Source organism: Solanum pennellii, chromosome 8 (assembly GCF_001406875.1).
Source record: "Solanum pennellii chromosome 8, SPENNV200".
Classification (NCBI taxonomy): Eukaryota; Viridiplantae; Streptophyta; class Magnoliopsida; order Solanales; family Solanaceae; genus Solanum; species Solanum pennellii.
Window position 1 is genome coordinate 67,585,017 of NC_028644.1, and position 27,239 is coordinate 67,612,255.

At 28.8% G+C, this 27,239-nt stretch overlaps 2 protein-coding genes and 1 non-coding gene across 3 annotated transcripts in view; all 3 read right to left on the reverse strand.

The window, feature by feature from the left end:
* LOC107026639 overlaps positions 1-977 on the reverse strand; it is a 3,843-nt gene extending 2,866 nt beyond the window's left edge. Inside the window, exon 1 of the mRNA XM_015227684.2 lies at positions 14-977. Within this exon, the coding sequence (XP_015083170.1) occupies positions 14-504 (491 nt within the window). The 5' untranslated portion in view covers positions 505-977. The remainder of the gene's footprint in view (positions 1-13) is intronic.
* Positions 978-9,695: 8,718 nt separating this feature from the next.
* Positions 9,696-9,768, reverse strand: TRNAK-CUU. Its single transcript has one exon. It is a non-coding gene; the product is annotated as a tRNA-Lys (tRNA).
* Positions 9,769-10,783: 1,015 nt separating this feature from the next.
* On the reverse strand, positions 10,784-15,679 carry LOC107026679 (methylsterol monooxygenase 1-1). The gene is made up of 5 exons (XM_015227742.2): positions 15,126-15,679; positions 14,267-14,589; positions 11,649-11,796; positions 11,523-11,555; positions 10,784-11,271 (listed from the first exon to the last, which is right to left on the reverse strand). Exons 1-5 carry the CDS (start codon positions 15,453-15,455, stop codon positions 11,203-11,205), a joined length of 903 nt encoding a protein of 300 aa, XP_015083228.1. The 5' UTR covers positions 15,456-15,679; the 3' UTR covers positions 10,784-11,202.
* Positions 15,680-27,239: the final 11,560 nt, after the last annotated feature.

Sequence of the window (27,239 nt, forward strand, 5' to 3'; positions counted from 1 at the left end):
CCCACCATTACCGCCACAACTTGAACTACCCCCACGTACCCCACCCCCACCACCGGAAGAGCTCCGTTTACGATGATTCTGCTGCTGCTGATGTGATGGAGTCGGCGACACCGGCGACAAGGCGACGGTAGTTGATGGAGATGGTGGCACTGACGAAATGGGTTTTGCAACAGAATTGAAATTGGGACAAGTCCCTCTTTTGAGATGTTCAGAAGCAGTTCTTGAAGGATTTGAAGCAGAGAAAACAGCGTCGCATAAAGAACAACGAAGCTTGACGGCTTTAGGAAGTCCAGTATCAGAATTCTGAACCAAAATCGGCTCAAGGTGAGCCCAATACCAAGCCCCTTTCCCTTTTACAGCTTTAGTCCGTACCATCACCAACCCCTCATATCTCTTATGCACTGCCTTAGCATTAAGTTCATCGGCTGAGCCGCCGCCAACGCCAACGCCGCCGGTCGGTTCCACAGTAGCTAAAGCAGTAGTTGTATTTGGTGCAGACGCCATTTGTTAAATACCAAAAAAGCCCCTATAATTATTAATGTATGATGATTTTTCTTTAAGCTGAATCCTTATGAAATCAAAATGCAAAAGCTTTATGTAAATTTGGTGTTTTCAAGGGGCATTTTGTGAATTCATTAGGGATGCATTTTCATCCGGGAAATGTCGCCGGCAAAGGAGGGAAATTGGGTGACGGCCGGTGGTCCATGAGAGACTCCGGTAGAATCGGAAGAGAAAAGTTTTTTTGGATTGTAGTGGTCCTATCTCACAGTGTTTGGTGTTTGCCACGTTTTTTACCCCTATTAATGGGAAACTTCGAGGAGTTTAAGGATTCAGAGAGACAACAAGAAAGTTCCGGGCCGGAGTTTCGCCGGAAACGGTGCCGGAGAAGTATAGAGAGAGTGAAAAATAGTGAGAGAAAGAGAGTGAAGAAGATGAGAATAGGCTTTGGTCTTAACAGAGAAGGCGCCTGTTTACTGTTTAACGAATGGAAACTTCTAAGTTTTAACACTTAAATATTTATTTTTAAAAAATATTTTATTTTATTAATTATTACTATATAAAAATAATTTAATTGTGATAAATTTAAATAACATATTATATGAATTCAACATCATGGAATTATCATGAAATTCCTACTCATATTTAGCATAAATATAGTGTGACTCATGAAAATAGAATAGATATATTACACAAAATTGAATAATTCAAAGTAAAATTTCAGTTTTTACATAACTATAATTTCAATTATTGATTTAAAATTAAGGAATTTATTTAATAGCATAGTTATATACAATGAACGTTTTTCGTCAGAAACTATGTTGGGTATATATAAAAGATATTCATAAAAATATTACCTTATATACATACATATTTCATAATTTAAAAAAAAATTATTATTCGTCCACAAGAATTGTTGTCCCCTTAAAAAGGTAATTAAAACTTATTATGTTCCAAATGCAAAAAAAATAATGTTGTTGGGTGGGAATTACTCTTTTAAAATTTGGAAAAAGTGTGTAAGAGTTGTAATAAGTTATAATCTAAAATTGAAAATTTTCATATTATATAAGGAAAATTTTCATTAATGTAGAGGATACTAAAATGAGGAGTCATGAATATCTTTTTTTTCTTTCTGTATAAAGAAATAAACCAAAAAATATGTGCATAATTGAAGAATTATGGCATGTTATTAGCAAATTTTATTAAGTGAAAAGAATCTCATGCCATTAATTGGGAGTTCTTGTGGAATTTTTTAAACTTGTTTTTTGATTTTTTCATTCTTCGCGAGTTAAATTCAAATTTTAAATTTATTGAGTTCATTTTTAAATTTTTAATACTAACTCATCATAAATTGATGAATTTAGATTAAATATTTGTTAAATTTTAATTTTATTTTATCGTAATTAATTAATTATAAATTTATCAAAAAACAAGATTGCATATCGTTAATCAAGAAAAGTGTTAAAGCTCAATATATTTCTCCTTATTCCAACATGTTGTGATATATAGAGTTGAGTAAGAGCGAACCGTGTTCGTTCGTTATAAAATATTGAAATTTGATTAATTTAAATTCGTGTTTGATTTGTAGATTTGGTGAATGCCCCTCCTTCCATTTTTTTACTATTTAATACATTTATTATATTTAAATATCTCAACTTTAATTTCATCAACATTTAAAACATTACTATTATTTATTTCTGGTCTCTGTCATGGGCCTTTTTTAGTGGGAAAAAGGTCATGTGGGCCAGGAAGAGTCCTTTTGTTGTTTGTTTGTTTGTTTTTCCTCAAATTTTCTAATGGGGAAGAAAAATTGTCTTAATAATTTAAATATAATATTTTTCTACAAAAAGAAATTTCTACTGTGAGCTAATTTGGCTTCCCTTTTTTTTTTTTTTTGCGCCTTGTTGCTCATGTGTTGATTAAAAAAAACAAATAATACATGAAAATGAATTTAATTTAATAAATAATTCCCACCAATTATTATTCATTTTCTTGGAACAGTGTTGACCAAAATCAGACAATAAAAAATGTGCCTGCAAAAAGTTCACCATATCAACTTGCAATAAATACCATTATTTTTATTTATTTTTTTAAAAAAAGGGAAATTCAAAAGCTATTTTTTGATTTAGTTAATTGGTTGTTTTTCCTAAGAAAAAAGAAAATCAAAATATAATTAATCATTAATTTCTAACTTTACTTTAACTTGACAAATGTGAATGAAGATTAATATAGTGAAGGTAAGTAATATCAAACTGAAATTAATAAATTAATAAAATTATTTTTTTCAATTATTAATTTGAAAAATATAAAAAAATATGACAAATAAAATAGGCGGAAGGACTAGTAGATTTGAGTTGGTGACATAAACAGTGGTAATTGATTTAGTTTTAATGGGTTTGGCTTTTTTGGTCTTTATGCCTTTTTTTAAAAAAATTAAATAAAGAAATAATCAACACACGAGGAGCCAATTATTGAAATGAATATATAAAAACACACATTCTTTTAGTCCTTATTAATGTAATATTGTATTTTTTTCCTAAGTGCTATAAATGATTTAATGGTGACTTTGTGTAGTGAATATATATTTTATATGATTTACTTTTATATTTAATTATAAGATGTTTTCATCCTCCCCTCATGCAAAAGAGTAAAAAGAAAAATGATTTTTTATATGGACGATATTACAAATATCAATTTACTTATGCTAAAAAAAATAAAAATAAAAATTCATGTATACATTTGCTCTCAAGAGAAAAATTAATTTTTATTTTGTTCATTATTTGTTAATGACAATTTATTAAAGGTAATAGTTTAATTATCGTTAAAAATGTGTATTTTTTGTAATGAATCCTAAAATTTATAGTGATATTGAATTTAATAATAATTAACTAATGTTGATTGTAACTCTAACACTCTCTGTTAATACATATATTTATAATCGTTAAAAATTATTTTTATCATAGTAATCAGAGATTATTGAGGTTAGAGTTTGAGATGTTTTTGGTGTTTTATGTTCTCGATAACATAACAGCATTAAGATAGGATGTGATTGTAGGTTTACTTGTCTCTTTTAATATTTTCATTCATCTCAAACAATCTTTTTTTATTTATTCTCAATGCAATGATATTTGTATCATTTGGCAAATATGGTAAGTAGATATTTTCGATTTACGTGTATGACTTATTGTTGATTCAACACTTTAACTTTTCAAAAATTAAAAGACAGTTTAATATCAATTATCAATGTATATGTTTTATAAAGATGTAACCAAATTATCTTCGTCCGTTAAAAATTTAAGAGTCATTTCATTTTGACTTTTAACTCTCAGTTATTAACATTTAAAAGAATTTTTGTTTGACATTAATGGTAAGTTTTATTTATTTAGTCTTATTTTTTCAAACTTTAGCATCATTGGACTTGAGCATTTGGTTATAGCAACTAGGGAATTTTCAAATATAACTTTTGTGCAAAGTCTACATCAAAATCAATTTTTTGCTCCCATAAATGGAGAAACACCTATCTCCCTTGATTAACATAGCTCTTCTTTATATCTTTTGAGAAGACTCCTCATTGTGGACATAATCAAATGCTTTATTATGCATTATAGTTATATTTGATATATAAACGACATAATACATAAACATAAATATGAGTTTAACTTGACGTTAGTTGATAACTATGACTTTTAACTTTGGGTGTGTACAAGTAGGTACTTAAACTAGTAAAAAATTGAATAAATAGACACATTCATCCTACATGACACCCTACGTGGCAATTTTGTATTCAGCATGACGTCCTACGTATATTATGTCATGTAGGGCACATGTGGCTACTTGTTTAATTTTGTATAAGTTTAAGTGCCTACTTGTGCGCACTCAAAGTTAGAAGACATAGTTATCAGTTGAAGCTAAATTGAGGATCACGTTTATATATTATGCCTACGTAAATTAACAAAGTTTTTCACATGTCATGATATACTTTGTAGAAATTAATTTAATAATATCTACTAAGCTGAATTCAGATGAATCAAAATAAATTTGAGTTGTTAAAATGATTAGTGATTAACTCGTCATATCGTCCAAATCAAGTGTGCTACTATATTTTCATAAACTAAATTTACAATCTTAATTAAATTCCTTTGGAATTCAAAATTTTGGAAATTCAATATTGTTGACCTTTTCTTTTGTAGTCATGATGTAAATTTGAATGAGTTAGAAATTTTCTGAAAACTCAATTCAATTACATAGTCAAAATAAAACAATCTGTGCATTTATTTTATTTTATTTTGTGGGGTGACATATAAATTTGTTGAAACCTCAATCATCTAATAGTCAAATTAACTTTAGGTGGGATATAATTAACTCTACTTTTTCCACATATAATACAGTACTGTTATATCCCACTTGGGGTTGTTTGGTTCACATAAAATGAGAAGTTTTAAAATTAAATTTAAGATAAAATTCACATTGCATTTGATTGAGAATATAAATTTATTATGGCATGAAATATCTATCTAATTAATCATATCTATATTGAGATTATTTTATTCCATCTCCTAAATAGGTTAAATGACTCCATAAATTGTAATTTTAAGATAAATTTAATTAGTGTATTAAATGATCACCCCTAATAATTATCAATCCATAATTAAAATAATATTACTCGCTCCATTTATGTGATATTTTTTAATATTTTGCCATCAATATATTTTGTATATTTTTGTTTATATTCTATTGAAAAAATGCATAAGTACTCCCAACCACACTCATATTATATTAAGGTCCCATTACCTCCCTAAATTTATTTTATAAATAATTTCTTCTCTTTTTGGCCTATGTGGCACTAGCTTGAAGAAAATTGTCAACACACGTCGGGCCCACAAGATAGTGTCTCGTAGGCCGAAAAGGGGAAGAAAATTATTTATAAAATAAGTTCAGAGAAGTAATGAGACCTTAGTATAGTATAAGTATGTCTCTGAGATTTCGGACATAGATTAAGAGGATAGTTATGTATTTTTCCTATTCTATTTAATGAAAATATGGATATAAAATTCATATATCTATTTAAATAGTCAAACTTCTTTGTGAAAATAAATGAATTGAGTCATTGCAATTTGAATAGAAGAAAAAAGACTCAAAATACATTCATTGTATACTAATAACAATAATAATCTATTGTACTTTTATTAGTGTGGTTTCACAAGATCGTATATCTACATTATCGTATCTCTATCTTGTGAAGGTTGAGAGTTTTTCAAAATCAAGTATGAAAAATAAATACGATCGTGATGATCAAGTCTTACTGAAAATAATGAAAAAAATAATTACAACACAATTAATATGTTAACCGAAGCAAAGAACACGTGCAATAATAATATCGAAGAATAAGAGAATAGCTATAATGCTTGACTATCTACAAATCTTCTATATGATCTTCAACCTCCATAATATCTATCTGATGTCATTTCATCAGTAAGTTGCAGATATGTCATATTGTATCTAATTAATCATTCTCTCACACCTCTCACTAGGTTATTTGTGAATTTCTTCTTCGCATGCATATTTAGACTATCTTAATCTTCTTTTCATTTTATCCACCATAAAATATAAACTACGAACAACTCTAATATATTATTTCAGTATGCATGTTTTATGAAGTTTAAAATTTAATCAATACTTTGAACTTCATACTTAGTCCTGTAAAAGTAACATAAAATAAGAGGAAATGAGTAATATCAATATTGCTCCACGTATTTTAAACTAAGAATTATGATTACATATTGAAATGATTAAAGAACTGTATAATTAACCTATGAATGCTATTTTACCCAGTAGGGTAAAAGTAGAAAAATATGATAATGATATAGGTGGTATACTATGTTAATAAAACTATGTGTATGGTTAAGATTGAGATGACAACATTCTTTGTAGATGTCTCCCAAGAGGAAGAAAAAAGAAAAAAGAGAAAAGGAAAGCTAAAGAATAATAAAGCCTAAGAAATTATTATGAAAAAATATAATAATTAAAGTATAGTATATGTGGATGTGTATAATTTTTTTAACTTTTTAAAAGGTAAGATTGGAAGAAAAAAAAAGGATGAAATGGCCAATGAGTGAAGAAAGCAAAATAAAATGGGAAAAACCATCACCACATGATTTTAGGACAATAAAATCTTGATGAGCCCTTTTCATATTTTTGCTTCCACCTGGATGTCACTTTCTTTTATTGTACCTTAATAAAATAATAATAATAATAATAATAATAATAATAATAATAATAATATCTAGTGTGATGTATTGATGGTTTATTACCACAACAACAATATATTTGATGTGCACTTAAAATTCATAGCTAGGGACTTAAGAGGTTGTTTGGTAGCAGGATGAGGAGTAAATTATTCCTGTATTAATTTTTATATAATTTATATGATGTTTGGTAGGTAAATATGAAATAGAATAACTAATTTGTGCATAATTGATACTTGCATAAAATAATACATAGATTCACTAATATATAATTAATCTCAAAATTAGTAATACATGCATAACTTTAACCAACTGTCAAATGACTCCTTAGAATTTGATAAGATAGATGTATATGCAAACCTTATTCCTATTTCATAAAAGTAAAGAGTTTATTTTTTAAAATTTTTAAATCCAAATAAAGTATGTCAAAACAATAGTATGAATTTTAAACGATTAAGTAAAAGCTTATTGATTGAGTAATTTCTACATACATGTAACTAAAATTTTAGTAAAAAAGATTAAATACGTGTAATTTCAATGAAATTTTGTCACTTTGACAAGTAATTTCACGGATGATACTCGATTATTATTGTATTTTATCGCATTAAATTAAATAAATGTTTTTTCTAACTAAAGATTATTTATTTTGCCTTAGTGTCATAATAATTTCTAAATACTTTTTAGTATTCAAATGTCACTTAACTTCACCTAAACATCATAGAAAATTTCTTATTTATTTTCTCGTGATTTTATATGATATTTTAGAAAAATTAAGAAAAAATATTATTTAATAATTCTGATATAATAAAAATAAAAATTAAGTAATCATTTATGAATGATGTTGATGAATCAAAAGTGTACTTAGGAGCTAAATGCGCTTAGTTGAATATCACCATTTAGCAAAATTAGATTTGTCAAATAATTAATGAATCGAAAGCATTATTATCCCTTTAATCAGATATCTACAAATTAACTCACCAAAGATGATGTCTTTTCTTGTTGATTATTATGCAAATTATTTTATAATTTCTTTTTGTCACATAGTAAAATGAGATTTATACATCAACGTACTAATCGGACTCAATAAATATGAATGTGATTGACACGAAGCCTCTTGTTTCAAGACTATATATTAAAATTAAATCTTTACCGTTAAAACAAATTACTAAGTAAATCAATTAATGATACAAAAACATTGTCTCTTAGCCGAATTTATGATTTAAAATTTATGAATTCTTATGGTGACTACAAATTAATAGTATACAATAATAATCGATTCATAATCAAATATTTATTTATACATCTAGTGAGTCTTTTAATACAAATATAAAATTTGAATAAAAGTTAAGTACTGACGTTCACGTGAATTATTTGTATTCTCCTAATTATAATTTTAGTATTTTCCGAGATGATAGAAAATGACATCACTTATTCTAATCCACAGACACAACATCACCTGGAAAACATTAGCAAGTCACTGCATGATTTGCAATTTGCATGTCATTGTCATGAAACAATATAATGACTATGATATATATATATATATATATATATATTCACCTATACTTCATGTTGTATACCTCCTCGATATACAATTATGTAAAATTGTATACCTCAGAGGTATATAACGTATAAAGTTAATTAGTTGTATTTGTGGATTTAGTGAATGGGTATAAATACATGTAGTAATTTTTGTATATCATGATTCAACCTAACAAAGACATGTAAATATTTTTAGAAATGTAGATAAGTATATGATGAGATTAAACTTCAGTAAGTATAAAGTACCTATAAATATTTGACTATAAATCTAGTTATTATATATTGTTGAATTATCAACATATAAATCGTTATAGAAATCGTTAAACTTCAAATTCTGAATCCATGCAGAATCTAAACAAAATCTATTAGGTTCATTTTTATGAGTACCTAATATTGTAACTCCATCACAAACCCTCATAAATTATTATAGGAAACCCCAATAGTTGAAGTGAGCATGGGCTACTTAGCTAAGTCTAGAGTTTGGGCATGTAAATAATTGGGAATGGGACATTTGTGTACCATTTTTAGGTGCATAAATGGAATGGAAAAGGCAGGTGAAACTGGAGTTGATTGATGAATGAGCCTAAAATTGAAAAATAGGCCCATCAATACAATCTTATTGGCTTAAACAAAAATAAATTTGAAGCTGATTTTGTCTGCTCTTTTATTAGCAACCTGTGTCACTAGGCAACTCACCCTCTCTCTTGTATAATTGGTTTGGTTACTATTATTATTATTATTCACTTACTATGGTTTTTTTTTTTTTTTAATTTGTGGAGTTTGGGGGGGGGGGATGGCACAAAATTCAATAATACATTAGCCCCATACTTGTACTTGTTAAAGAATAGTTAATTCAAGTCTACATCAACCAACTCTTTGATTCAAAACAAATAGGAAAAAACCAAGAATCATTTTGTGTTTTGTATTTGTATGTATTCTTCAATTCATACACACACAAAAAAGGTTTAAGTTACGGATATATACCCTTTGACCAACTAATTTACCAATATGGTCAAAGTATACACAACGTATACACTATATATAGGATATGTACCCTTTGACCTACTAATTTACCAATATGGTCGAAGTATACATAACGTATACAATGATATGTTGTATATAGGTAAGTATAGTGTATGTATATTTAGTGTAAACTATAACATACATATACTCTTTGTACACATTTTGTAAATTAGATTATCGAATGGTTCAGATCGGTGACCACCCACCCAAATAAAAAGAGATCTCTTACAACTGCCTAGTAAAGACATTGAAACTGACTCTTTTTGTTTTGGGCTGTGGTATTGACCCACCAATTTGGGCTTTAATTTGTGAGGTTGTTGCATGGGAATTAGGTCGGCCCATTAAGAAAAATTGATCTTTCAAATAAAAATAAAATTATAAGAAAAACGCCCACCGTGGGGCTCGAACCCACGACCACAAGGTTAAGAGCCTTGCGCTCTACCAACTGAGCTAGACGGGCTTTTTGATCTAATGTGTTCACCAGAAATTAAAGAACATAGCCATTTTGAAACTTCATGATAATAATTAATGTGATGAATTCTCACAGTGTAAATATTTCGTAAAATAAAATTTTCATGGAAAGGTGTCACTTCAAGACTTGTGATTTGTCGTGCCAATGAGAGAAGGCCAACAACATCAAATAATTAAGTATGCGTCAATTTCAATTAAATCGATTATATGAATCCTATGAAAAGAGGTATAAAAGCCTAGGATAATTATAGGAATTTGATGTAGCATTGTATTATTAAGCCTTTTGATATTCACCATTTAAAAGAAAAGTTCAAATTTAGGATGTGTTTGAACATATTTTCGGCGGCAAATATTTTGTGAAAAATTTGGTAAATATATAAAAAATATTATTCAAAAAGTAATTGTATATAATATATGCAAATATCAGAGTTCTAGTTTTAGGTGAAGAAAGTATGACATCCTTACCAATAGTTTGAAACTCGATTTGGAGATGTTTCGGCTTATATACCTACTAATATAATTTACATCACAAATCTTCTTATCCGCCGACCTATTCAATTCTGGAATCATGCTATTAATGTGGGTATCTTTATTCCTAGAGTGGGGTCCACAACTCAAATAAAAGTCATGAGACAAATAGCTGGTAAATTAAAATTAGTACTAGCACAATTCGCAGAGTTAGAAGCTTTTGGCTTCTAATCTCGATAGAGCTATTCAAAATCAATTGGTAGTGTGAAACTTGTTTTCCCCGCTCCTACTATAAAAGTCATTTTGAACTAGGATAATTGGAATTCCTTCGCCCTTAACCTAAGATCTATATTCGAGCCCCATAATAGAAAAGCTCCTGCTAAGATCACAACCCCCAAAAAGGGGCCATGCAGTACGTGAATCAGGATTAGTCGGGCTCCAACATAAGTATCGAACACTAGGCGGGAAACAGAATAAAAACTTAAATGAGAGAGTCATCACATTCTCTCTTCACTTCACCTAAAAAGAACACTGCATTTGTTAAATAAGTGAATAGCATTGTGTCGAAAACATATTAGGATATTATGCAATTCTTTGTTACACTTGAAAAGAAAATGAACTGCATAGTAACACTTTCAGCAGAAAACAAGTCCACCCTACATGCAATCTTTTGCCTAATCAACCTTCCTACTGGTGATGCAAGCACTCAGCTAAACTTCATTTCACAACTTAAAAAGGAACCATGAATACTATCTGCATACAAAACAAAGTTTGAGTTCCAAACACTACTCATGGACAACAAAGAGTAACTACTCTAGAGGTAGTTACTCGTAAGTGACCATGAAGTAAACTTCCTACCTACTGCTTTAACACATCTGAACAGCAGATGTGGTCAACCTAAAACAAATGATGCTTCCGAGTGTTTTACACTATAAGGCCTTACGAGATCTAGGACTTAATCATCTTTTGCAAATGTCGCTGAACCTCCATTCTGTTCACCATTGGCATTTGAAGCACCCTTTAACTGCGGAAACACAACATCATCAGCTAAAAGGCATACATCATTATTGCAAAGAAGCGCGGATTCAAAAATAAACATTAACACCTACAACTTCATTGACTTGAACCATATGGAAAAGGCGTAAGAATTTCATTATTGACGACAAGCAACAACCGTTAGTTAGGTAGCATATAGTGTTTATATAATGAAATATCCAAGAAGGCAGCAATTTTTCCTTAAAACTACTGAATGAAAAGCAGCCACAGTAGCAATACCTGCTGGAGGACCTTCTTTTGATAGCGATAGCCCTGTGAGATAAGAAGCAGCATAGTGTAAGAATCTGTATGGTTACAAAAAGGAACTTGTAACCCGAAAATAACCACTCACAATACTGAAATCACCTTATCAGTTCCATATATGTAATCACAGTAGGTGAAAACTGAAGCAAAATTGCTCTGGCTTTGGCCACCAACATAGTGATGGTAGTCATGGTAATCTGCTCCACCATAAAAAGGTACATACTTTGTGAGACTCCAAGGAAGATCATATCTGAAAGAATGACGAAAATAGATCAGTTAAAACATACCTCAATCACCATACTAATTCATGTGTATAGTAGGAGCAATGTCAAAGAAGTCTCTACATACAGCTAAACTGAGCAATTAAAGATCGTTGAAAATCTTTTAAGACAAAAAAGACTTTCTCAGCAGTCAACTCTATATAGCATTGACTAGCATCAAAGCAGTAAAAAAGAGTCGAGCAACATGAATCAGTAGATCGAAACCTCTATTTCAAAAATTATTAATTTATTGAGCAGTAGCTTCAATTGGCTCTCAGCACAAGTTAAATTTAGATTAGTCGCGGAATCCTTAATTCTAAGCGATTACTCAAGTGTAAGCTTTTGAGTACATCAATTTCCCAACACCAGCAGTTAAAAAGAAATAATCTTGTAAAGAAATAAACAAGCTAATATGAAAAGAAATGATCCCAGCTAACATAGTTAGCAATAATTCACCTGCTAATCCTAATTGGATCTCTGTACATGAATGACTAAACATGACTATGATGCTAAACTATACCACTTCCCACATTTCCGAAATGCTCAAAATTGATTACATTTACGATGGACTTGTCATAAAAGAGAAGTGTCCCTGTCACTTCTCAGCTCATACTATCTCTGTCAATAGTTTCCAATATTTAGTATTGACAAATAAGCATCACTTCAGTGGTCTATTTTATTCAACTTAGAGATGCAGCAACTAAATAGAACTTGTTGAAATTGAGATCAACACATAAATATAATTCTTTAAACATTATATCAATAAGCATCACAATGTTTTTAGTTGTGGCAGACCAACAAAGATTCAATGAGAAGCAGTTTTCTGTGATAAGGTTTTAAAAAAAACTCTTGTGGTTCAGAGTATTGCCTTATATCTTGCAATATCAACGATTGCAAGAAGATAACATTTGAATAACAAACAAAGATATTGTCATCGAGATACAGTCAAACATAAAAAGGTCATCTTTTCTACTCCTAACACACTATTATCATATTCTACAGCAAGCTGCTAGTAGTTATTACATGCATAGCATACACTTGCAAATTGTTGGCGTATAAAGTGGTATCAAGCACCATCCCTCAAAACGAGAAAATTTGCTTAACTTTGCCAACTAGTAGATCATAACCTTATCAATTTCTTTTTTTTAATAAAGAAAGTCCAGTCTAGATCATATCCAATGATAGCCAGTCGGACAATATTTCTCTTAAAACATCAATTGGGGAAGGAGGTGCATTCTGCAATATATACGTATACTGCATGCATCTTCTATGACTAAGAAATTAGTAGTTTTTATATCTAAATATAGCATTTGCTTGTACAGATTTACTAAGTTATCAGCATCTTCAAGTTTGATACCAAAATATTACTACTTGTCTCATTCTAAGCAAAATGAAGTGTTGTCTCCAACTTTAGTTCCACAGATTAATTAATTCTTGTCGCAAGGCCAAAGATGTCAAAAATGGGACCAGCTATCAGAGAAGAATTTGAAAAGTGAAAGCAAGACATGGGTTTCAAAATGCTACATCTATTCCAAAGGACAAAGATTGGAATGTCGAAAATCAGATGTAACTAGCACGTATCACATACCTAAAAAGGATGGCTCACAAGAGAAAATTAATCTAGTTTGTTGATCCAGGAATATAGCATGAGAGACCCCCTAAGAATATTCTCAAAGCTACTGCCTAGGACTATAGGATCTTACACTAAGTTAATGCTTTTATTCTCTTTTTTTTTTTATGATAATGGTGTCCAGGCTAGCTTGTGCCCATCCTCCACTATTCCACCAGGTACCTGCTAGATTCCATTAGCACAGACCGGCAACTATGCTCACCAAAGCTGTAGGATATGGCAAGAAATCACTTAGTGTTTTTTGTATCTGTGAGATTTTCAACGTGAGACCTCAAAGTTAATATTTTTTTAATCATATGATATAAAAGATATATCATAAAACACAGAGAGTGACCGACATCTAGACTCTCTGAGGGATCGCATTTTATTTCTGTGAAAGAACATCTTAACAGTAAAACCAGATGCTATAAGCACCATTTTACATGTGCAAGATGCAGTTCAAATTTAGACATTAGCCACAGACCTTACCAACCCCATCTACCAAAAGCAATAGAAAATAGCACAGTGACAATGGGGGGAAGGACCTATATGGAAATTGAGAAAGAAAAGAACAGAAGAAGACAACTTTTTACTCCTTCTATGGAAAAAGCTATTGTTTCACTTAAAAAGAGATCTCATGCAATTCCATTCACTGCATACAGATTCATTTAGAGATCAAAAAAGTAAACAGTGAACAAAAAAGGGATAAAGTGATAGTTATTACTGTTAACCATGATTTGGTCAAATTATCATACTAGAAGATAATCACACACTTAATCACCAAAAAAGTAACTTTTAGTACTACCACCATAGTGTGAAAAATCCAAAAGCAAAAGAGCACGCGTGCATACCCACTGTGAGTTTCAATAGCCTCAATCTGTCTGAATGCAATCCACAACCAGAATGTAATCATATGACCCGGCGCAATAGCGGGCCCAAGAAACGAGGGGATCCCAAGGATCAAGATTTCTAACCAGTGTGCATACGGCGCAGCAAAACCTATTGGAGCTGTGTATTCATGATGAACCTTGTGAATCTTTTCATAACCCCATTTACAATGCAAGAACCTATGGATCCAATAGTTAGTATAGTCCTCCACTATAAAGTATGTTCCCAACTGCAACAGAATTACCCATAACGACGGCAAGGGCAAACTTGTTCTAATCCCAATCATCTACATTGCAAAAAATTCACAAAATTGATCACAATGGGTATCTCAATTTCACATCATTGATCTAAAATTAACACAAAGATTACAACTTCCATACTGAAAAGTGAAAAACTCAAATCAAACAAACAACAAATCAATCCAAACTAGTTGAATTTGAATCTTCAATATCCATTGAGCCTATTTGATTCCAATAGTCAACAGGGGTTCCCTGTGTTAGTCTACTTTTTCTTTTTTGGTTTCCCACATGATGTCCAGTGCCTACATTGGAGCTACTAAATCCGGATCACGCACTGCATGACATGTTAGTCTACTTACAACTCAATCAAACTCAGTGGACAATGCACAACTAATTTCAAAAGGAGATTAAACAAGATCAAAATGGGTATCTTAAATTTGAAACCGTCGATCCGAAGATCAACAAAATAAACCAAAAAAAAAAACCTTTTCAGATTCAACAAAACCTAATCAAACACATTGCGAAAAAGACACCTTTTTTAGTTTAAAAAAAAAAGCATTAAAAGTAAGAGAAAAGTAAGTACCTTTACAGAGGGGTAAGAAACAAGTTGAAGAGGACCAACAACAAGGATGAACATGCGCATAACAACTTTATAACACCTAAACACATCAGATAAAGAAAGATTGACCTTTGGTTGAATTTTATATGTCTGGATTGATTTTCTGAAGAAAATTTCAAGGAAAATATAATAAAGAGGGACACAAGAGAAGATTAGGAATAGAAAAAGGATGTTGTGACAGTATAAATAGTAATCAGATTTATTAGCAGAGTAGTTAAACCAGATGGTTTCTGCAGTAGTTAGAGATCTTCCAATGGCGGATTCTGCCTCTTGGAGAGTTTTAAAGGGCAACATTGAAAAGGGTATCTAGTAAAATGGGTTGAAAATGGAATTGTTGCTGAATCTTGGAAATTGGTGAAGGTTTTGAGGGGGATTTTGGTTATGGAGGAACAGGGGAGGAAGAAGAAAAAAAAAGGGGAGATTTTTAATAGAATTGAAGAGAACAAGTGTATAAGCTAAATAGTACAAGACAAGTCCTCCATATTTTTTGTTGGTATCTTATATTCTTTTATTTTATGAGCTTATGGAAATCATATCTGGCGGGGGCAAATAGGACAAATTGGAATATAAAGGATTGCAAAAAATATAGGGTGTATAATGCGCTTGAGGGTGTGATTTAGTGTTCAAGAAAATGCGTTGAAAATTATAACGGTTTTGATGGACAAAATCATCTTATATTTATTGTTATTGAGAGGTGATATATATCCGTAAAATTAGATAAGGTATCTTGATTGTCAAAAATAAAATATGTATTTGAAGATGTAGCTTAGTGTTTAATAAAGTATATTGAGAATTATGACAATTTTAATTAACTATGTTATTGTATATCTGATGTTGAAAAATGATAAGTTTCATGATTATCGAAATAAATATATATATATATATTAACATTTTAGTCAGACACTTCATATTTGTCCCATCGGTGTTTTTTACAACGAAATTTTATTTGATCTGATTGATCTAACCTTATACATCCTATAAACAACACTTTTAACCTCAATAACTTTTATACATATACGATAGTCATAATTACAATACCTCTTTGAATTTTCCAAATTTTCCAAATATAATGTCTTTGCCATGATCTCTTTGTTCAAGAGTTTATAGAAGTCTGTTACACATTTTCTTCTAATAAGTAATTCTTTCATCAATACTTAATTGTTCTTATCCTTATCCTTGATACACTTCATTTTGTCAAGATAATACACATGATTAAGAATTTGGTGAATAATGAGTTCGCTTTTTTAATTTACACAAATAAAATATTCAATATTATATTTAAATTTTGGCCTTGTTTAAAAAATCTTAACAGAAATAGAGTTCAATTCAAATTTTAGTCTCTCTCGATGAATGAAATAATAAAATATTTTTCTTGGGGTGTGTTTGGTACGAAAATTTATTTCATTGACTTCATGGAATAGTCAATGATGATTCTTAATATATGTTTGTTTGGTACAATTATATATCCTTAAAGCTTATAAAATTTTATTTATTTCTTAAAAATGGAAATATATTAAAACAATCATAACCAAATACATTTTATAACTTCATTTTCAGCTCTAACTTCACATATATTTAAAATATTTTATAAATTATTTAAAAAATTATATCAAAATTATTAAATTTTACCGAACACGTTCCGTAATAACGCAACAAACTAAGATATCTGCAGAGGAGAGCCAGAGAATAACATACTTGGTAGCCATGCAATGTTGGGCTTCATGTTTGGGCTGTTGGCCTACTTCCCATATTAGTCCAAAGAAGAGCATGTGATAATGCCACTTATTTTTAACATTTTTTCTCTTTATAATAAGTAATGCCAGTTGTTTAATATTAAAAAAATTGTGTCATGCAACGCATCATTCTTTTTTATTTTCATTTTTTAAATTTAATTAAATTTAAAATCAAAAATTAAATTTAATTAAATTTAAAATTAAAAATTAAATTTAATTAAATTAAAAATTAAAAATTAAATTTATATTTCTAATTAAAAATAAAATAATCACACAATTACATCGCAACTCATATTGATGAAATACATTTTCTTCGTTGATTCCTATGGTAACAACAAAAAAATAAAGTTGATAAAAACTGTCGAATGGAAAAAAAGAAGCAATTATAATAAATTAATAAGTTTTGTCTTTTGTTCATTATATCATTTTATAAAAATTAAAATCAAATCAAAGACATTGGTCATGACTCATGAGAGAATCTTTAGGGACAAAAATAAATGAGTTAGGTGTGAAGTAGCAGGGAAACCTTTTTTCGAATGAATTAGTCAAAATATTTTTAAAAGTTATTTGGAAAATAATTTTATTAAGAAATTATGAAAATGACTTTTCTAATAAGAATAATGAAAATAAATTTCGTGAATAACATTTTATGTTTATTGTATTATCTCTAACCGACACTCCAATTCGACATCCACACCCCATTCTGATCATTTCAAACTTCAAAAATATTTATCTAGATTGTACATAAATAATTACATGTTTTTTTTATATTTATCGGCACAGAGAAAAAGAGAGAGTAAGAAAGATTGCTCATAAAAAAAATATTTTCTTTAAAAAACATCTTTGTGTATACCAAATACAACTCTTAAACGATTCGATCAATAAAAAGTGTGATGGGATAATAAATTTCCTTCACTTCTAATCAGATATTTCACATTCAAACTCTAAAATTGAAAAATAAAAGAGTCTTTGATGGAACACTTTTTTTTTTCCATAAATTCTACGAAATATAATAATACTAAATTTAATCAGATAAATAAATTTTAGAAATCTTTTGCTACGAATGATCAAGGCTCAACTGTATAGGATGGGCAACTGTGCACAGCAATGGAAAAACTTCAAGGCTCAACTGTATATATAGTATGGTGTTAGCTGGAAGCATGTACTAATGTATGGCACAATTTTTCCAAGTTATTTCTCGATTAAAACAGACACTTTTATACGTAAAATATTTTATATACATTGTAGTATTGGAGAAAGGTTGTATTTTAAGGGATAATCTAATTTGATAAAGTGTATAAAAATAATGTTCAATATGATGTATTTACAATGTTGTTATTAGCTATGATAAGATTATTTTTTGTGCACGGTTTGATTTGGAAAGGATTTGAAAAAAGTTTGAAGGGATAATTGTGTATTTAACTATGGTAAATATGCATATATTGAAACTTGAAAACTTCTTGCATTGCTAATATAATGATTTGACATGCTTTAGTTATGCATAACATAATACAAATAGACAGTATAATGCATTCTACCAGACAATTCTCAAGAAAGTGTAATTTAGACAGTTTATCTAATATAATACAAATAGATTGTATAATGCATTCTATCAGACAATTCTCGAGGAAGTGTAATTTCGACAGTTTATTTAACAGAAAGATAATTTTATCGCTGCTTTAAGCTAACACATTCATTTTGTAGCTCAAATGCTTAATTTATAAATCACATAAAATTTACTTTATCGTTACTCCAAACTAAGCTGACTCACCATCTTGATAATTGGCATAATATTATATCCGCCCTCGATGCTTACCTAATCCCAAATCATCATAATACGTTTTTCGTAAATGGTAAAATGATTTTATTTTCCTTCCCAAATATTCCATTTTCTCATTTTTCTAATCATGTTTTTGATATAAGACATTAATCTTTCCTACACATATTTATCAATTGACACAATTTATATGCTCTGTTTCAATTTATATAATATCGTTTAATTTTAACATAAAATTTAAAAAGAAAAAAAAGACATTTAAAACTCATGATTTAAAATAAACTATCTACTTAATCATTTGGATAATTGATTTTTCATTTGAAGAGGACACTAATTCCCTATTAATTTCTACGTAATCATGTATCTTAGCTCCACTAAACTCATGCTCAAACTGTCCCCAGTTATGATAAGTATACAGTTAAATTTCCTAATAGGGTTAGTTTGAAAAATTATAATTTACTCCTAATTAATATGCTAGCTCCATAGGTCTTTGATGACCATAATCTTGTAGTAACATAGGAGATTAGTACAATATCTCTCTTTATTAATTAAAAATTGTAACCAAATCTTTCATCAAAATGCACTTGATTCCTTGAATGATCATACTTTAATTAAAAATAATTAACAATGTACGAAAAGTTGAAAAAGATAAATAATTTTTCTATCTTAAATCAAAGGTCTTATGTTCAAGCTATTAGAGAACATTTTTTCCTTAAAATAAGTGTTATATAACACAAATTTATTCCAATACGAATACCGAATGACTGGCGAACACTAAAGTAAAACAAAGGGGTGTAAAAAATCAATGAAAGGAGGTAGCTTTCATTGACTGCACTGTGAAACATAATAATGAGATTTTGAATATGGTGGAGATGAAAAAGATAAGAAAAGAGTCCCACACTTTATTGCAAAGTGAAAACACATTCCAATTGGCAATTGCATGCTGTGTATAAAATCATGAATCATATGATATGACTGAAATAAAATAAATAAATAGACAAATAAAACCATAAACTACATTTTCATTTTATTAAAATCGACTATATGAATTCTTTTAATTAAAACATCAATCTAACATGTTCAGTTGAATACTTATCAAAAGTTGATCAATTCAATTATATTAGCCTTTAATCTATCGTAATTCTTTATTTTTAATTAGGGTTTGAGATCGGGCAAATCAATAGCCATAGCTCGATTCAAAAATTTGTTAACATCAACTATATAAATTTTTTGTATCCATTCAATTGTTTGGGCTCATTTTATGTCTCAATCGATCATTTTGGGGACCGATTATGTTGATCTTATAAGTTATAACATGCTATTTTGTATATATATGTGTGGAATAAGTTGATAATACAAAATTAAATGTGAATATCCACTTTATTTCGAGTGTTTCTTATGTTTGTATTAGTTAGTCAGTCTTATCAAATAATATAGTTAATTAGAGAGAGATCATATCTATGTTTCCACTAATCACACGCATGAATGAATCCAAAATAATTAAAGAAAAGCACTAATATTAAGTGACTGTTTAATCATTTACAATATTCTAAATGTGGAGGAGCATGCATGCACTTTTTATTTTTTGACATGACTTACACCATGTAATTAGCCGTTGGACCAACAATATGTTCAATTATCTTAATAATTCGATGTCTGGTATTCATATTAAAGTTTTGATTAATTTAAATTTTATCATGTAAATTAATCATGATATTTATTAATTGAGTGATCATATGAAAAATAAACTTCATCTAACGGTATATAATACTTCAATAGTTTAACCATCATCAAGTAGTGCTCTAACACTATTTGTGACCTTATGTTTAAATTATTTTTGTTTTACATAAATATTAGGTGTGAATAAGTGCTGTACAAAAGATATATCTTCAAAATTTGAAAGAATGTATGGTGAAAGAGACTTGACTAGAAGAGCACCTAAATGTAGGAGTGACCTTTCAAATTGATTGAAGTGAACTAATTGGACTGTTGAAAAATGTACTAATAATGATATTCAATTATTACACCTATCGAGGATTGTGATAAAATCGTAAATATTTATTTATTCATAATAAGAAGATTCAAGTTCAATCGAGCCTTAGTTATAAAGTCATCTGGAGTGCTTTACTTTCAATATTAAAACTTTTTGATGCAAATTTGAATTTAACTGAATTCTAATATGAATATCAAATATCGAACCAGAAAAGCTAGATTTGCATAAAAATGTAAAAAAGCTAAGGGGGGAAGAGAGTAGACTTTTTTTTTATATAGAAAAAAGGGCATTATGTTTGATTTCATCTTTATCTCTTTCAGAAAAATTGTGCAAAATCTGTCCACTTTTTTCCTCCAAAGATAGAAAAGTTGAAAAATGTATAGTGTGATATTATTAGGATATCTTAATGATCATGTTGTGGAGCCAACTTATAAGATCATAATTTTGAAGAAGTGAAAAAGAGTCATCCAAAAAAAAGTGAACTTCCTACTTCCTCTGTGATGATGATGTAATTCATCTTAATCATTTGCAATATAGACTAATGGACATGCCTTTTCTTTTTTATTTGTTTGTCTGGTTTCAACTTGACGTAACACAAAGTCAAAAAAAAGTTCATTTCTTATTAATCTTGTGACATTAATAATATGTCATATAGAAAGTTGAAACTAAAGAGTAATAGAAAAAAAGAGATACCTTTTTAAAACAGACTAAAAATAGATAAGACAAACAGAATGAAATACTATTTTATTTTTTTTGTCTTTTAGTACACTATTTGATTTTTATAAAAATCTTGTTTCGATGGGGTCTGGTACTCACTTATAACAGTGCAAATTTCAAAAATAGGTTTGATTTACTAATGGAGTCTGCAATTCACTTATAACAGTGAAAACTTTAGATGAACATGTTTGAAGTTCAATTTCAACAGGTTCACGTGAATTTAATAATTTTTGTTCAGACTCTCTTTTTATATGTTTACAAATTTTTTAAATATGTAAAAAAATACAATTATATTTTTAAGAGATATGATAACATTTGATTTATTTTGTGCAGGAGAATCTATCAAATTTAATTTGTCATTGGGATTGTTCCTTTTAATTATAACTAAGATTGACAAAAGTAATTTATAAAATCATGGCATGCTTGTTTAGTTTGGAGGAATTAAAAACACGCTTATTTTATTAATTGACCCAACTAATTCGGCCTATAAAAGGAAATGTATTCATGTAATTCATCAAGGAATTTAAAATAACTTGTGGCTATGTAGTTATTTTAAAATAAAAGGGAAATTTTATATAATAGTAAATTATTATTTTGAATTAAATTTTATAAATATAGTTTGATTTAATTGTACCATATAGCAAACTATTGCTATTTTTGCCTCTCTCCCTGGTGGAATCTCGCTTGCCACTCTCGTTTTGGTGGCAATATCGCTCGTCTCTTGCTTTTATACAAATAAAAATGTATAAAATACGTATGTGTTTGGATACAGCGAGAGAAAAATTGTATATATATATATATATATTTTTGTTCCCCTCTCCCAAATCTCGCTCGCCACTCTCTCAGATCTCGCTTGCTGCCCTCGCCTCTCTCGTTATACAAACAAAAACGAAATGTATAAATTGCGATTCTGTTTGTATAAAGCGAGATAAAATTGTATATACACATGAAATACATATATATTCGTCCTATACACTTATAATTATACAATACAAAACCCAGTTTTCTTTTGTCTTTCTCTCTTTCTCATTTTATACATACACAGATTAAACAATTGATCTTTTGTACACAACTGTTTTCTTTTGGATATGTATAACGAATTATACAACTACTTTCTTTATATATGTATATCGAATTATACATGTGTTTTTTTTGTATATGTATTGCGAAATATACATTTTTATATTTAATATAGAACATAATTATGTAAACTATAACTATAACATATAAATATAATTTTATATTTGCTATATATAAAAATTACTCTTAAAATAATGTGAGATTTAATAGTTATACAAAAAATATTTATATAATTAAATAGTTTATTTTGTCGAAAATTTGAGCCTCAAGCCCACGTCTCTGTTGAAGAAACTAAAAGGTTCGGCCACTGGCCATAATTTGCTATTGGGCTTTACTAAAAGGATTAATCTTCATTTTTACGGAGACACATAAAATTTAGTAGAGTTAGGATTTTTACTAAATGAGATTCATAATATGAAAAAGTTAAAATACAAAAAAAAAATAAAAATAGAAACGATATTTAACTTATTATATACATGAATTTTTTTAAATCATATAGATAAATAGTGTAATTTTTTATTGATGGTAATTTATATGAACCCCTCTATCTTTCCTAACTCAGCCCAACCCAGCAACCCTTAATACCGATTTAAGATAATAAGAGATATATTAGCTCTGTATAATAAAATTGAAGGGTACATCAGATCATGAACATTTTATTGAAGAATGAAAAAATAAAATAAAATCAGTATAAGTAAAATAAAAAAGTGAAAACAACAACATATTGAGTGTTCTTTAAATTTAAAATACAAAATACACTAAGAATAATATATTTATATAAAAGAAAACTCTAACTCCGCCCACGTGGGGCCTCCATAAACAAGAATTTTCTTTTAAATTTATTTTTTTTCAAAACTAGTCTTTCTCTTTCATGAAAAGATGTGACTTTTATGAAAAGTTGCGACATTAATAAAGAGGTGCGATATTTATCAAAAGTTGTGACTTTTATGAAGAGTTGCGACTTTTATGAAAAATTGTGACTTTTACGAAAAGTTGGACTTTAATGAAGAGTCGCGACTTTTATGAAAGGGTTGTGAACTTTTCGCAAGGTTGGAACTTTTCCAAATAGTTGTAACTTTTCTAATAAGACACAATAAAGATTTGTTCACACTACATTTTGTTACCTATAAATAGTGAGATTTTCTCTTATTTTAAAACAACAAAAAATTTGATCTTCTTCTTTTACTTCCGCAAAATTAAATATTTGTGTATTTTGCTTTTGTTGAGTGATTTACTAACACCATTGTTTTTGTATCAATAAGTTGGTGAATAAAATTGTTCAATCCTGAGAGGATATAATTCTTTAAACCTATGGTCTTAGAGGTAGAATAGTTTTCTTAAGGTGACATTGTGCATTAAGGGGTCGTTTGGTAGGCCGCATTAAAGCAAATAGTCCATGTATTATGAATGATATTATTTAGTACTTCCTCCATAACATCTTAAGTAGCAACATTTGATCAGGCACGAAGTTTAAGAAATAATGAAATCTTTGAAATGTTTACGAAATTATCCTTCGAAAAAGTAAACTTACTTTGCTCTCTCCTGATCACAAATGTATTAAAGTACTATCTTTATAATGAAGTGGGACCAACAAGAATAAAAGAGAAATTGTACCTTTAAATACTTATCATATAAGGAAATATATAATTATATGGTGTCACATAAAGAGGGATAGATGGAGTACTATATTTGGTAGAAAATTGGGTCTATGGATTAGTTATACCTCCTACATGGTATTATATGATGTATTACTAATACCTTCCATTTGGAGGTATTAGTAATACATGAGATATAATACCATGAGATAAGTCTACTAAAGACAAAAATATCCCTCCAAATATTTTAATTATTTTGTTTTATTTCTTGATTTTTATGTTTTGTGTTTGTGCCAGTAAATTTATTTAAATCAATTAGATTACAAATTATATATATATATATATACACACACACACACACACATTTGTGCGGTTTTTTAATTATTTGTATTTTGAACAATTTATATAAATGAATACATATTAAAATTATTACTTGCAATTTTATGTGTAAATCTAGATGGATTATTTAGTTTTACTATTGTTTACCGTCTTTTTAGTTTTAAAATTTGATAGTTTATCTTTTTTAAAATTGAAAATTGACATTTGTAAGTGATCAATTTACTAAGATGACAATTATTTATCCTCAAACAATTTAAGTAAAAAAAAGACCAACATGACAACAAAATTGTTCTTTTCGTAGCTAGTTAGAAGACCATAAAGAAAATATTATCCGACAATTATTTACCTTAATTCAATTGCATAAGTAATTCAAGGGTATAATTGGAAAGAAGTTTTTTATAAAGTTTTAATCCAAACACAAGATGAGGTGGGAAACAATGAATCAAACACTTGGTAAAAATAATCCTTGCATTACTAATCTCTGCATTATTAATCTATGCATTACTAATCTCAACATTAGTAATCCTACATTATTAATCTTTGTATCAAACGACCCTTGAGTGGACTCGATTTTCCCCCTTCTATTTCATTGTATTTTTACATACCCTAGTATGTCTTTTACACTCATTAATTATGATTATGATATTAATTGTTGTTTTTGAGTACTTAAATTTTATTTTTTGTATGTTTCTGTAAAGTTATTGTATTCGGTTATATTGGACATATACAAATATAGTACGCATATTCATTGTGTAGAAAATAATTATTATACTCGATTTCAAAAATTAATGTTTTGATATTCTATATTAAATTCTATAACTTAAAAGTAATATATATAAGCTTACATATTATCTATTTTTACATAAATATAAAATTTCTCACTTATCAATTAAAGAAACTCATTATGAAAATTTAAAAGTTATAATAACTTTCATGTTCAAGCGTAATTTTTTTTGAATATACTAACAAATTTTAAATTTTCTCCTAAGACATATATCACAATTGTATAATTTATGCAACTTAAATGTTTCTTTTTATTACGAAATGTCTTTGTATATATATTCTTATTTTTTTCTTTATTTTCCTTTTAATGTTGATAAAGAACCAATTATTTATTATTTCATGAGTAATTCATTCATTAGAGGTTCTTGAGTTATGTAATAATGACAAATAATCAAATTCATGTCGAAATATTTCTAATATTTTTTAAGAACCTATTTTTCCGTTATTCTTAATGTATGAATATTAGAAAAAAAATTATTTGTAAATTTAGGGCAATTTTATTACTCCTTCCGTTCCATTTTATGTGAAATTTTTCATATTTTGAGATTCGAATAAGTCTATTTTTGACCGTATCATAGATCAGTATAACATTTTGAATTATCAATTATTGTTACTTATAGTACTCTTTACTTAGTTAAAAATATATAAATTTCGTTTCAAAAAATTTGAAAATTCTATATACAAATATCTGGTCAAAACTAAACTGTATGATTCTCAATAAATGAATAGTGCCACATAAAATAGGACATAGGAAGTACCTAGGTTTCGATAAAAAAAAAACGGATAATTCTCATAGCGGGTTGAAGGGCACGTAGCCCCAAATATATAAAACTGTGGGCCGGGTCGAAGGGCAAGTAAACCCATGGCCCAGTGTCCAACTAGGTCTCACATAAAAACCTAATAGTATAAATTAAGTACCAAGTATTTATTCTTTTCCAAATTCTTGTTTAATTATTCTCTAATCTCTCTTTTAGCTATGGCGAATTGGTCTAAACTTCCATATGATCTACTTGTTAAAATCGCTACAGTGATAGATGATTTCCTCATATTTGGTGCTGTTTGTAAATCATGGCGAACTGCTGCTACCATAGAAAATTTCGATGTGTCATCGCCCCAAATTCCATTACTTATGCTTGAAACTAAGGCCTTAGATAACAATTATCGATATTTTTACTCTCTTTCCAAGAAGAAACTTTCACGAGTATTTCTTCCCGAAGCTAATGGGAAAGTATGTTTTTCAACTCAAGGATGGTTTTGCATCGTAGAATATATTACAGATTTCGTAGAGATGAGATTGTTGCACCCTTTTTCACGTGCACAAATTCAGCTTCTGAATATTACAATCCTATGGTCATTCACAAAGCTGTTTTATCTGCCAATCCTTCTTTAACATCTGATTATGTTGTGATGATTTCGTATAATTGGCCAGGCCATATATATGGTCATTATTTGGCTTTTGGCGACCTGGAGATATCTTATGGAACAAAATTGATGTCAAAGGATGTGGTAAAATTGTGAATATATACTACTTAAAAGGTCAATTTTATATGATCACAGGTGAAGGTGATGTAGTTTGGGTTATTGATGTTGCTAGGTTTAATAACAAAAAACCACGATTGGTTGTTAAGGTAAACAATTGCGATCTACATTGGCCATATAAAAAGCAGTTTTATCTAGTCGAAGTATCAGGTGCACTATTACTTGTTATACAATATTCCGGCGATGATAGACTAGTTGAATCTTATTTTCCACATAATAGGACCTATTTATTTCATGTATGGGAACTAGATCTAATCAAAGGAGAAGCGAAAAGGATTAAATTATTGAGAGATAGAGCTATACTTTTGGGATGTAATGCTTCAACTTCGATGGAACCTTCTAAGTTTATAGGTGTGAAGCCTAATCATATTTATTATACTGATAATTATAAAGAGCTTTTTACTTTGAGCAGACGGAGTATTGAAGAAATGTCGTCTTATAATCTTAAAGAAGGAACAAATAAACCTACTTATTCTAGTATTAATTATTTTGATAGTACTATTGTTAATCCACCAACTTGGA

What these genes read in the sequence shown, in the direction of transcription:
- LOC107026679 (XM_015227742.2), bottom strand. Translation starts at nt 15,455, where the DNA reads ATGTTGCCCTTTAAAACTCTCCAAGAGGCAGAATCCGCCATTGGAAGA. An exon ending in ACATATATGGAACTGATAAG is followed by an intron (nt 11,556 to 11,648) that starts GTGATTTCAGTA and finishes CTTATCTCACAG; the next exon opens with GGCTATCGCTATCAAAAGAA. An exon ending in AAAAGAAGGTCCTCCAGCAG is followed by an intron (nt 11,272 to 11,522) that starts GTATTGCTACTG and finishes GTGTTTCCGCAG; the next exon opens with TTAAAGGGTGCTTCAAATGC.